The following is a 14,350-nucleotide window of genomic DNA, read 5'->3' as shown; positions in this document are numbered from 1 at the left end:
GAAGAATTTCTTGTGAGAGGAACGGCTGCAGACGCCAAGGCCAGTGAAGAAGGAGGGGGAGGACTAATGCTGCTCCTGGCCGAGATTCCCCTGCAGCCCATGGTGCAGCCCATGGTGGAGCAGGATGTCCCCCTGCAGCCCATGGAGGTCCATGGAGGAGCAGAGATCCCCCTGCAGCCATGGAGGCCCACGAAGGAGCAGAGATCCCCCTGCAGCCCGTGGAGGACCCCACGCTGAGGCAGGCGGATGTCTGAAGGAGGCTGTGGCCCATGGAGGGCCCACGCTGGGGCAGCCGTTCCTGAGGGAATGCACCCCATGGAAAAAGACCCTACACCGAAGCAGTTCACGAATGACTGTTGCCTGTGGGAGGGACTCAACAGGCTGGAGCAGGGGAGGAATGAGAGGAGGAGGAAGGAGCAGCGTAAAGTGACGTGTGATGAACTGACCATAATCCCCATTCCCTATTTCCCCTCCTGTGCTGCTCAAGGGGGAAGGGGATAGAGATAATTGAAATGAAGTCAAGCCCAGCGAGAGGGAGAGGTAGGGGGGGAAGTTGTTTTTGTTCTCTTTCTCACTATCGTGCTTTGGTTTTAATAATAACAATAAATAAATACTTTTCTCCATGTCAAGTCTGTTTTGCCTATAAAGGTAACTTCAATGATCTCTGCCTGTCCTTATCTCAAGCCTTGAGCTTTCTGTCATATTATCTCTCCCCCATTCCCTTAGAGGGTTGGGGAAGTAAGTGAGAGACTGTGTAGCTTGGTCCTGCGCAGGGCTAAACTACAGCAAAGGCTCATTAGGAAAAGAACAAATAAGGTACATAAATAACAGAGGAAAATAACTCGTGGAACACAGAAAAGGAAAACAGGGTACACAAATGCTTGAATAGCATTTGAGTTTACATCAGAGGCTGATAAACAAGTGTATATGTAAAATGCTGCAAAGGAGCACTAGTGAGGGAGCAAAATAATTTATTCCTCAGGTCCTCAGAAGACCTCCTCCTTTGTCTGAAGCACATCCTCTTCCTGCATGAAGGTTATATCTTTTCAATGGTCATGCAAGATTACTTGCTCGGTTGAAATCCAGTATAAATCTTGAAGCAATTTGATGGAAAGGTTGGATCTCTGACAGAAAACTCACTTTAGACTGCATCATTTTTCTATTCACATGAGCCCATACAAGTGGTGGTGAGTCTTCTGTACAGAGGTCAATCAGCCTGAATTAGCTGAAGTTGATAATTCATTAGGAAAAAACCTTAGAATGTAGCACTCCAATTTAAGGCAATGTCTGATGCATTAGAGGTGGAGAAAGTACTTCCCTATAAGTCAGTTTGTTTGACCACTTGCCATTTAAAAAGTTTTTATACACTTTCCTCTGAACAGTTTGGTTCAGTCTTAATGCAAAAAAGGCCATCAGGTGGGGTGGCCAAAGAGGTTGAGTCATGCGTCTGTGGATTGTTTACAATATGTATTTACACATATATTCATGGTTCAACTTCATAAATTAAATTCAGAGAAAAGGTCTTTAAAAGACAAGCTCTTTGTTTTAAACAAAACAAAACAGAATCTCTGTGAAATCCATTAAAAGCTCTGGTAAAACCAAGGCATCTCACCACTCAGCCACTTGGAATTGTGCTGGTCGGTTCGCACTGCATTCCTCCTGGTCAGACTCCGAAAAATGGCCGCATCCGTCCCCATGAAATCAATATACATTCCTGAAAAAAGCTCTTCATCTGCAAAGATTTGAAATAGAGGGGAAAAAGCAAATGCATTGTTATGGCTTTTGGGAAATCTGTATTTACCGATCTATTTTTATTTTAAACTCGTCAGCTACTTATTTACACAGGAGTCTATACAGATAAATACTGGGTCATGGGAATGGGGTTTCCCTCTGATTTACAAAGACACAATCTAGAATGCATGCGAATAATCAGATTTTTCTTAAAGAATTTAGGGAACTGCATAATTAAATGCAACAGCAGAACTGCATATGTGGTGAACCCTTCTTTGGTATGAAGTTTAGTTGCTCAACTTTCAGTGCTAAGGATCACTGGAAAATCAGGCTAGGGTTATCAAAAAGAATCACACTCAATTTTATAAGTACGTACTTCCAAAAGCTTTTTTTGATTATGGAACAAAATGACTGGGCTGAATTTATTGCTGGTGTAAACTGGCACAAGATCTATTGCAGTCAATGGATCAGTGCCAGTTTTTACCAACCGTATTGTCAAGGCTGCTCCAGGCAGCCTCAAGCTGACTTCAGTATTGCAGAGGCCAGACAATCATATTATTGAACTTTACAGAGTAATAGGAGCAACAATTGTCCCCTTTTATGTACTTGATTCTAAGTATAGTGCCATTCTGCTCTAACAGAATTAGACACGCAACACATTAACAGAACTATGAACTTCTGCTCCCTGTGCAGGGCTGAAAACTCAGTCCATCAGTCAGGATGTATATCTGTGTTTGTGTGAGTCTGTGTGTGTGTGCATAAATATATGTATATATAATTATAAATCTAATTACATATACTATTATTTTCTACTCCATGAATAACCAAGCAATTTCCACTGACTAATGACAATGAAACCCCAGAGTAGAAAACAGTAGCTAAAATAAACTCTAATTCTCAGAGTGGGAGTGGTGGCTGAATACATTCCAGTACAGCTGGGTCCTTTGATTGATGTTTTTGTCTGAATTCCTGGACTACCCAGAGAGTGTGGTCAAGCTGGCAAGAGTCACAGCTTCAGAAACGCTTGAGGCTATTTTTGTGCTCTGTGTGCGTGTGTGTGCATTAATATGGAAGACTATTGGCTCATGAGAGAATTAAAACTCTGGAGATTTGGTTTGGTTTCTTTTTCTGCTGGCTACAGCCTGAACTGAACCCCTGCAGAACAGCCAGCAGCCACTCTTCTGCTCTCATCTCTTCCAGTGATGACAAGATTCATACACAGGGGATTTAAACAATGCATTCATTGTATGTTTGCGAAGAATTTACTTCCTGAGCATGTTATTGACAGAATTATGTTAGACCTATATCAATGTATAACTGATTTTATATATTGGCTTCATTGCCTCGGTCCATCAGAGCTTTACTCTTACTACGGCTGAAAGAAATTAGGCTTATGGTTCTCACAATGTTATGTACACTCCCATGCATATACACATAGGCACACACTTCAACAATTGTACTACACTATGTATTTTTAATCCTATTACATATCAATGCTATTAGTTATGTCTTAAGCACTCCTAGCATCTACTTGGTAATCATATATCAGATGATACCTTTCAGCTCCACTTTCGTTTGGTCAGATTCTTAAATTCCGCACAGCACTTGGTCTGCACAGCATAACTAGTTCATACTTCTTTATCAGTAGAATTACTAAATTGATGAGGTATGTCTGCTTTTATAAATATCTCAAAATCTTGGTGTGGAGACAGACATGCATCCCTCATACTAGTTATGCCAAACTTCTTCAAAGCACATTTTTCACTGCTTTGATGAAAAGGTTTCTTTGTACAACGGTAAATTGTTCCAAGTTCAAATTTGGTTTTATAGCATCACTTTTCCTCTGAAGGATGAATCAACTTTCCTGCTTTATTCTAGGCTGGTGATGCCCAAAATTGTCAAGAAATAGCAGCTATATTTTAAAATGGTTCTTTTGTTGTGGAAGAGTTACCCAGTATTTCCCATCTTCTGAAGTGAGGGGAAGGAATTCCTCCCGCAGAAGAATGCTCAAAGGAGAGTCCAGCACATGGGCTCAGTCCTTGCACTTTAACTCAAGCTGTGATTTACAAAATCTTCCCTTTTCTGGCATGGGTATTGATGCTAAATTCATTCATGCTTAATGTTTTTGAAGTAACTGGACTTTGTAGTACCAGGGAGAAAGTATAAAACTCAATCTGTGGGATTCTTTTGAAAGAGAATGTGACCTTTGTGGAATAATTTAAACTTTGTAGATTAATTATGTCATGTAAGATAAGTCAAACACTAGCAAAGGTCTTTTCAGTCACATAACTGAGACATCAAGGAAGATAACATAGTCTACTAAGATGAACAAAGCTGCCATAGATCTACTGCAGAAAAAGAAAATCAGCTTACTGTATATACAGTAATTCAGAAACAATGTACTTCAATGGTGTTTCATAAAATCCAGAAGGAACAAGGAAAGGAAACCTTATCTATTAATGACTGTTGATTCACTTAGTAGTACCAGAACAGCGATGAGTAGCAGTGGATTAATCCATCATTGACTTTGAACAAACATTTTCTTCACACAGTGAGTGTCTGCAAACACCGAGCATAGATGAGTAATGAGATAAAGATACAAGTGCAGCCAAGGTTCAGAGAGGCATCTAAGTAGCATTTGTCTGTCTTCTAAAGGTATCTGTAAATAAAATTACTTGTCCTTTGTACTAAATATATTTGCAATGAGTAATAAAAAAAAAAAGTTAATTTAGATTTTTAACAGACCATGACACTTCTCTTAAGCTCCATAAGACTCAAACTTTAAAGGAAATATCTGGCACAATATGTAATTGCCATTTATTTCAGTGGAAGTCAAATGGTAGAAACACCACACACTGTTCCCTTGTAAACCTTGGGTGAAATACACAGTGTCTGTGTGCATTAAGTTTTTTTTTGCTAAGAAAGTCTGAAAAATCTGTGCAACTGCTGTTCCCTCCATAGCCAAAAATATAGCAAGGAGTAGGCACATGTTGAAAAATCAAGGCTTTGGCACTAGAAGTCTGTGAACATGCTGCAAATGTGAAAGGTCAGGTTATACTAAGTATATATAACACGTCTCTTGGTTGAAAAAAAAAAGTTTATTTTACTGATGACTTAGCTTGTACAAAGCATATGCCCCCTTTGAGTTTTCAGTTAGGTGTGCAATAGGCACTGCAGTAATTCTTTGTACGGGGTATATCTCACAGTCACTGAGTACAGTCACCACCAATTCACAAGAGTATTTGAGATGTGTCGGTTGTATCACTTTCTGGCCTTTCAACTGGAAGAAAATTGTAAAATTGGTTGGGTATAAAGCCAACTGAAGAATGAAAAGAGTCTTGCAATAGCTGGTGGGCTCTACAGCAGAGATGACAACAAAAATGAAATTCAGAGTAACTGAAGTCTTCAGGCTTTCTTTTCCTGGATACTCTGAGATTTTACAAATAATTCAATGAGACACAAGTGCTGTCTAGGATGAACAGGGTCAGAAACTGTTCAAACATAAAATGCTAGACAGGGTAATGCAAAGTTGAAACTAACCCTGGGAAAAAATGTGTAAGCTGGAAAAGGTACAATCTTTTGTTTTCTGTTTCTCTCTCTCTCCCTTTCAGCATCTTAATTCTGCATTTCATCTGTACACCCAGCTTTACCTTCACGTAAACCTTGAAACAAGGATGGACCCAGCCCTTGTGCCCATCAGCCAGACATGAGGTACCACTCCTTGGAGGCTGAATTCTGTGTCCAGCTCATTTCAGGCATCCTGTCATCCACACCACGCATGATCATACAGGTTTAGACCTCAGCAACTTGGAGTATCTTTACTTACTGATCATAACAGACACCGTGTTCACATTAGGGTTGAAAGAACAACGTCCCTTCCCTGATTCACACTTGGAGTCGATCTTGAAGATTTGTTCCTGCAATACAGATTTGTGTGTCACTTCTCATTTCAGAAACCATCAGATGTAAAGTGATTTTCATGCTTGGCCATTTCCACCATTAACAATGCTCAGCACCGCTGGGCACTTTTGCTGTACTATCAGCAGTTTAGCTTTCCAATCTAGAATTTCATAATCTTTTTAGACAACTTTTTCATTGGTACCCAGTTATTTTCAATACTCTTGTTATAAAGTCAAGACACAGAAACCGAGAATTTTTCCTCTAGCTCAATACATTTTGGAGAGGATGACTGAAGTCTGTAATAACATCTGTGGAGATTACTTCTGCGTTTTTGAAGTTATTTATCATTTATTTGCTGAATACATGCTGGTGCTTATACTAATCTAGGGCACTATAATAAAGCTACTAAAAGAATAATATATATTAAATAAAAATCTCTTATGAAAACTGTCATTTGGTGATAGTATAAATAATATGCTTTTCACTGAGCTATCAAACCTCCAAAAATCCCCTAAATCATGCTTATTTTTTTCAATATAATCTCTTGGATTATGTGTAGAGCTTCAATTCCACAGTGATAGATTATTTATCAACATCTCTTGCCATAGTCTGAAATCTCTTGGAAATTTTTTGCTATTTAGGGATCTTAGTATGAGGCTTTGTTCATATTTTATGTGATTTATAAATAGTGAATCTATTTGGCAAAGTAGAAGCAACCTGGACTACAGTTTGAAATGCAAACAGTCTAAATGTCTTCAGAAAATTCAACCATCTTTGTTCACCTCTTCACCTCTTGGTTCCCAGTGATACTGAAAAGCACAGTATGCTGAGCAAGAAGGGACTTCCAGGTCCAAGTCTGTTCCTTAAAAACTGTAGTCAGTACTGGCAGAAACATCCATCCATCACACCTCCTCGCATACCATTGTATACCAAACAAACAACTTGTTCCTGGCCTCCTATAACAAACTTCTAATCTTTAATAGAAGGCCAAAAGACAGAATCACAAAGGGAAAAAAACAGACAAACTTAAAATATCTCTGTTTCAGCAGGAAAAGGTAGCTGACAAAAATTACGAGGAAAACCTTCTGTGATATAGATGACAACATATTACTTACTCAACTAAGGGCAGCTCCTTATATTCCCTTTCCCTTTCACCTTTCACAATTACTGCAAATCCCAGGGGAACGGGGATGCCACACAGATCACTGAGCAGCCATCTGGTGACAGCGAACTGGAGACTCCAACCTGAAACGCTCAGCTACAGCAGGAAGTTTCCATATCCATTATCCCCTATTGCTTTTCCCCCTCTTCTGTTTTGCCTACTTTAATTACAGAGATCTTATCTATTCCTTTTGTAATAAGTTGTCTAAACAATGTTAGAACATAAGTATGAAGTTTCTAATATGATCTTAGGGGGTTTTGTTGTTATTTTAATTCTAGATTAATATGCAGCTTGATGTTAGTTCATATTTACTACGTTATACCACAATTTACAATTCAAAATGCCTGTTACTGCACTATTAAACTAGTTCCAGCATTACACTTGATTTTCATATATATTAAACTGCTTTTTAGCCTATAATTAATTCATTTAGTGATTACATTTCCTTCTGTTTATGTTTACTTTGACATTAGAATATGACTGACTGAGAGAGACATTAACAAAGACCAAAGTATCAAGTTTGCCAAGCAAGAAAATTCATTATTTTTCAACCTCTGTTTCAGGGAAAAGAGCAACATTCTGCCTCATCAATGAGGCCACCTTTTTTTTTGTGAGATTATGTGGAATCCTGGAGACAAAAGAGCAAAACAGGCCCAGTTCTTAGGACTGTTGGATACGACTCTGTCAGGTTTGTAGCTTTTAGAGAAAAACACGTGTGCTTTCTAAAATATCCATTTTACACATGCAAGAACAGCCTTCTGTGCATGGAAAACTGTGCTAAATTAAAGGTAAAATGATAAAAGCAGGGGAAAAAATGAGTTCTCACTAGTCCCATCAGCACTGCATAGTTCTTCATTCTGTTCTATTAATTAGTCATGCACTGATATATGCAATGAGTTCAGAAGGAAATGCTTGGTTTAAAACTGTTATGCTATTGTTGGCCTGTACAGTAATGGCTTTGAGCATGTGATGCCTACAGTCCACTGTCTGACAGACTCCAGACGTCTGAAACAGCAGTTTATTTAATCAATTGATCATAGGCATGCAGCTATAAAGACAGGCTAAGTGAAGCCAATTCTACTCTTCCAAGACATGTCTCTTTATTTTTAACTTAAGAAATTTAACATCTTGCATCATCTGTAGATGTCATTTCCTGCTCTTCCCCTCCCTCCCAATCTCATTTACAAAAAACTCCAAAATAATAAGATACAAAGATATCTGGGCTACAGTACTACTACTTAAGCTAATAAAGGAATATTGCATTAATTGGAGACAAATGAGATCACTTTCCATATTTTAAATAATCTGTCAAAAACAGGATAATGCTGAGGAAAGCTGACCTCAGTTTCAAAATAAATAAAATAAATTAATGAAGACTCTGTTAACCAGAAGGATGTATTTACTTATTAAGTTCTGCTCGCTTGTGCTTTTAAATCCAGGCCTATGAACCTCTACTTTCAGATCTTCCATTAGGACTGAAGATGCAATGATTTAGACTATATACTCTGTTAAGTCGGCTGGAGCCAGGTAGGGATCTACCAAAAGTCACTGAGATCATCCCATGCAAATGTACCTGGAAAAATAAGGATTTATCACCGCCCTGGAAACCTCTGCAGTAGTCTTGGGTCTTGGCCAGAATTCCCATCCCACTTCCAATGAAACCAGTGATGAATTTCCCAGTGTCTTGCCTAGGAGCCAACCCAGCTTTTAAAGCTGCCCTCACATGGCAAAACTCCAGGTAGCACTCTCTGATCTTCCTCCCCAACACATCTGCTTCCATACTGTACAGAAAAATATATTGCACACCCCTGTGCCTGTAGACACGAATCTGACCCAAAAGCTACTGAGGTGCTGGGTCTCGGTTAAGTGCTTTTCTTTCTCCTTCTGGTTGCTTAATTTATTACCTATTACAGTTGCACATAAACAAACATTTCACTTTCAAATCAGGAAACTTGGACAATATACTTCTGAAACATCTGGTACTTTGTATATTGAAAATATACAGTGAAACTGAAAAAATCTCAGTGATGAGAAAACTTACTGACTTCATCCCAGCAGAATCTACCGGGGCAAAACGTGAGTAGTAGATGAAAGCTACCTGTACTGGGATCGCATCTAGTGGGTATTAAGCTGAAGTCCAGCAAACCTTCACATACTTGAATAGTTAGCCCACATAAAGGCTTCTCCCAGGAACCAGTAACACATGGAAGTTATAAAAAGTGGACTGCATATTTTACTTTTTATCTGACTGGCTATTTCCTTTCAAGTATTTCTTGGCAGTTTTTCCAACAAATAGTAGGAATGAATTCACCAGAAAATGTCAAACAAAAAGTATTATCAAATGTAGCCCTGCATTTGGTATGACTGTGGAATTTCGGATGACTTTCATATTTGAGGTATGGCTTTTGATCATGGCTTTGCTTTTTGATGGTAACAGGACAGAAATCTATAGATCTTTGTTCTTCTTCTGTTTAACATGGGTGAAGGAACCTATTCAGATCACTGATTTTTGCATTTTCAAAAATTTGAGTTTTACGTAACACTAGTAAGAAGCACCACAGAATGAGTGGATGGAATTAAAAGAGACTTACCTCGGACCTGCGCCCTCTGTTGACATACACACACACGGGGCTGAAGGCGCCGCTGCCGCAGACGTACAGGTGTGTGCGATTGTACGACTGTATCACACGCACAAAATTTCCACAGCCATGCTGCCAGGAAAACAGAAAAAAATAATATCACATTGGCAAATGTTATTAGATGTTGGGAACTCTAGGTAATATACACGGTTTATAATTTTTGTGGACCACTGAGTTTGGCAGTCTCTAGATTTTGAACAGCTATAGACTTTGGTTTTCTTTTCACACTATTTTGTCTAGTCTGGGAACTAGGCATTGATAGAGCACTACAGGGGAGTCATAGAAGAGTGCATGTCACATTCCTATTTCCACACAGCGATCTAATTTTCATCCACAGACCTGCACAGAAAGAAGCAGGGTCTCTGCAGGAAAACAAGAAGTAACCGTATGAAGTTTCTTTATGGATATCTCCAAAACAGTCTCTTTTTTTCCTCTAATTTTTTCATCATAGCTGGAGCTAATTAAAAAACAAAGCAAGCCCAAATCTCAGGTCCCATAATTTGTGTAAACAATTTCTTTCAAAAACATTAAAATTCTGAACAACACAAAGCAAGTTTGCAGTGAATTGTTGCTTCATATTGAAGATCAACGGTAACATCTTCAAATTGGCATGAAAATTAAGACAGAATGCTAAATGGCACACAGTTTCACGCTACTGGATTTACAGTTTTCTCCTTCCAGCATACCCCTTTCTTCTCTTGCACTTTTCTTTTTTGACTATGATCAAATGTTAATGCATTTTAGGTTGAAAAACTGAATATTTTTCTTACTGAGATCTCAGAACTACCTTCATCTTCAATCATACAAACCTTCACTAAAGACAGTGAGAATTGCATGTGTTTTGTGAGCACAGGATTGGAAACCGTGTCATCAGTCATCTTCATGAAAATCAGTGGAGTTAATCCTTGTACAGCAGACTGAACAGTTTATTTATATTTAAAGGCATTCACATTTTTGCTTCAGCAGGAGCTGGTACTGCACTACAACATCTGAAAACTGGTTCATAACTGTAGGTAATTCAGAGTTCTTAGGAGTTTCTCTACAGGGAACATTGCATTTCTTCAGTGAAGTGTTAGCTCTAGCTATATCAGAAATATCCTTTAACCCCTTCAAAACGTATTGTTTCTCTAAAGCTGAGGGCTGTTCCTAGAAGTTTCCATTTTCTCATATCTAACTATCTTAGTTTTGCTCAAAGATGGCTTTACTAATGTCTTGCTATGAAAGCTGGGTTTTTCTCAGCAATACTACAAATCCACATTATGGCTGTGGAACTGGAGGAAGGACAGGTGAAGGTATACCATGAGTGTAAGCTGATGCTTTCTTTTCTTGCTGTTTGCAGAAAACTTTTCTAGAAGACTCCTAGATAAAGAATTACATGCTGAGAAATCTCACAATGAAAGTCTTCGGAGATTAGGACCAGGCAACAATGTCTGCATGAACAGCACTGGTATGTGGCACCTGCTACTCTGCTTCAGTACCATGCCATGCGCTTTCCAAAGTGTCTTTGGCCAGAACACAGGGTGATTAGATGAATGACTCTTTCCCTTAAGGACAGCCTTCTGAGGTAACCATCTGACATATACTGTGTCCTCATCTCTCTTCACTGCTGATTTCAATATTGAGGATCAGGTTGAACAGGGCTCTGAGTGACCTGGTCTAGTGGAAGATGTCCCTGACAGGGAGGCTGGACTAGATGACCCTTAAAGATCCAAGTCAAACTATTCTATGATTCTCTAATTCTGTTCTGTGATTCTGTGATTTACAGATAAGTAACACAAGTTGGCTCAATACCAACATTCTCATATTTTAGTGCTCTCTGGCAGGAAGATCTTCTCTGAGCCTTTGCCCATCTCTCTAGTGTTGAACCACTGAACTCCATTTGCAATACGCTACATGATTAATCCGGGTACTACACTGTGACTCCACAACTCAAGAAAGCAGAAAATTGTTATTTCAGAATATATTCTGTAGGACTGCCATTCAAGAGCACCTATGCTTCAGTTTATTTCCCTTTCCTTGATATTGGAGTAATTTGTGCTTTTAAATCAGTCTGATGTGAGGTGACATGAAATATTTGTCTTCAGGATGGATGTTTGTCAAAAGTGATGGCTAAGCTCTAGATACTCACACACCACTGGTGCTTCTCTTGGAGCTAATACCAAAACCTACTCAGTAACAGTGTCTGGGGAATTGCCTTACTTAGACATCTGAAAGTCAGACACCTATGCCCTGGGATCGCACCACAGTAAATGGAGAGAAATAGATGTCATACCTCTCTAAGCATTCGAGTTAGCCTGATGAACATACTATTTAGAGGTGACAATTTCATTTTGGTAATGAAAAAGGCAGTCAAAGAAGACAAATTCAGATACCAATGTTTGTCTAACGACAGGGCAAATGAACCTTCCCCTTCAAATCTCCTTGGAAAAGAATTTGCTGATTGCATAAAGTCCTTCACTGGCTGCTCCAAGTCTATCTATTATGCTTTTATCTTGTGATAATCACTATTCTCTGATAGGCCAAATGTTATCATGCTTTCACTCCCCTTCCTCCTTTTTTTTTTTTTTCATTTGAAACTCTTAATTCTTCTGAATCCATTCTCTGCTTCTCCCATTATTATCAGGAATGAAACTCACAAGAATGCTATTAAAATCAAACTAAAAATTTTAAGTTGCAAACAGTGATTTAGCATTGGGTTCTCTTTTTCTCATTATTTAAGTGATCTTTCAATAAGACACATCATTGATTTCAGTGGGAGCAACACTTGCTTTATAGTAACTTTTTATTCTCTCTTTTAAACTCTTGAGGACAAATAATAAGAAACAATGTGAACTTCTATTTTTGGAACTTAATTTTTTTTCTGCATTGCACAGCTGGGATTAAAAAATCAGATAAAGTTGATGCAAATGGACATTCTTAATTAACAACGTTATAGGATATTAGCTGTGCCCACAACTGAACTGTTGTCAAAACAGAGGTTCTGTCCAGAAATCTATCCATTAATCCAGCAACAGACGTCTAAAGGTCCCTTCCAACCCTAACTATTCTATGATTCTATGATTAAAAGCTAGGGAAGTCTCACCACTAAATATCCAAGATTAAAAGTTCTCTAGAGAGTTCAGTAGTTACTAGAATCATAGAACCGTAGAATAGTTTGGGTTGGAAGGGACCTTTAAAGGTCATCTAGTCCAACCCCCCTGCAAGGAGCAGGGACATTTCCAGCCAGATCAGGTTGCTCAGAGCCTCATCCAGCCTGACCTTGAATGTTTCCAGGGATGGGGCATCAACCACCTCTCTGGGCAATCTGTTCCAGTGTTTCACCACCCTCATTTTAAAAAAAAATAAAATTCCTTATGTTCAGTCTGAATCTACCTCTACCTGAATCTACCATTACCTTTCGTCCTATCACAATGGGCCCTGGTAAAGAGTTTCTCCACATCTTTCTTGTAGGCCCCCTTGAGGCACTGGAAGACCACTGTAAGGTGTCCCTGGAGCCTCCTCAGCTCCAGGCTGAACAGCCCCAAACTGTCTCAGTCTGTCCTCATAGGAGAAGTCCTCCAGCCCTCTGATCATCTTCGTGACCCTCCTCTGGACCTGCTCCAATAGGTCCACATCCTTCTTATGTTGAAGACTGCAGAGCTGGACACAGTGCTCCAGGTGGGGTCTCACAAGAGCAGAGTAGAGGGGCAGAATCAGCTCCCTCAACCTGCTGGCCATGCTTCTCTTGGATCATCTACATTTTTCCTATTTTTGCCCTAGAAGAGTGTCATCATACGTTGGAAACATGACTAAGACTAATGAACTTCCATATTTCAAAGAAAAGAAAATTCCTTAACCAGTCTATCACAAGTAGGTGATGCAGTCAACATAGTTAGTAACTAGGGCCAACAACAACCACCATTAACAAAGGTACCTGTTTGATTTTCACATTTAGTGCAACTCAACAGGCCACTAGCTGGAGAATTTACTGCACATTGCAGTAGGCAGAACAATGTAAAGATGTATAGACACATAGGACATTCAATAGGAAAAACACTTATTTTTCACTACCATAGCTATCGGGAAAGAAAGTAGATAAGCTGCCATACAAACCATAATACAATTCTGTTGCTCTGCAGCAATACAGTGAATTGCTCTCCACAGTTTTGAAAAAGCAATTATTACAGCAACACTCTACTAGGTCAGCCTTCTGGTTTCCTTACATTCATCAGCATTTGCAATAAATTTTCAAAACAAAGCCCACCCTGGGGTCTCAGGTGAATTGTTGTAACATTGTAATAACTGAATTGCATGTCATCTGTAGGCCTAGTTAACAATACAAAATGTGTAGCTAAAATGAATAGACATATGATTCTATGATTCTGTGATTCCATATCAGGCACGATATAGAGACCTTTGAAATAAATAACAGTTTTTATACTAAATTCAGTGGACTTTTGCATTAATCTTATTTTTTTCTGAAATTAGAAGCTATGTTTATATACATTTGCTTACGTCGTTCAATCATTTCATTAATTATAATCCCAGATATACGCTGAGAAGTATGTTCCGAAGACAATTATACCTAATGTGAAGGCTTCTGATTTCCATAGTTTTTTTCTCAAATCAAAATATAAGCAAATGTTTTTTTTTCTTATAAATTTAGTAGTGAGAAATTGCAATTTTCTAGCTCAGATTAGATTCTGAATTGTAATACTAAAATAATTGTAAACCAGCTGTATCTAAAGAGCTGAAAAGAAAACCAGGATAAAGACCTTTAGCTGCTACTGAACTGGTAAAACATCAAAAGGCAGCTGAACAGAATTGAACTGTGACTTTCTGCTTTTTTTTTTTTTTTTTTTTTTACAATTTGGCTGTCTTCTGCAAATATACAGGCTGTAAATGCAAATTACTTTAGGAAGATAACCACATTAACCTA

General features: G+C 38.7%; 1 protein-coding gene across 1 annotated transcript in view; it reads right to left on the bottom strand.

Moving 5' to 3' along the window:
- Positions 1–14,350, bottom strand: part of SEMA3C (semaphorin 3C) — a 125,416-nt gene that overhangs the window by 38,800 nt on the left and 72,266 nt on the right. Inside the window, exons 5-7 of the mRNA XM_086745740.1 lie at positions 9,385–9,504; positions 5,558–5,648; positions 1,613–1,732 (exon numbers count right to left, since the gene is read on the bottom strand). Of these exons, the coding sequence (XP_086601866.1) occupies positions 1,613–1,732; positions 5,558–5,648; positions 9,385–9,504 (331 nt within the window). The remainder of the gene's footprint in view (positions 1–1,612; positions 1,733–5,557; positions 5,649–9,384; positions 9,505–14,350) is intronic.

The sequence above is a fragment of the Chlamydotis macqueenii genome, chromosome 1 (genome assembly GCF_036417535.1).
Source record: "Chlamydotis macqueenii isolate bChlMac1 chromosome 1, bChlMac1.mat, whole genome shotgun sequence".
In the NCBI taxonomy this organism is placed as follows: domain Eukaryota; kingdom Metazoa; phylum Chordata; class Aves; order Otidiformes; family Otididae; genus Chlamydotis; species Chlamydotis macqueenii.
Note: the sequence above shows the minus strand (reverse complement) of the source record. Positions and strands in the feature narration are given on the sequence as shown.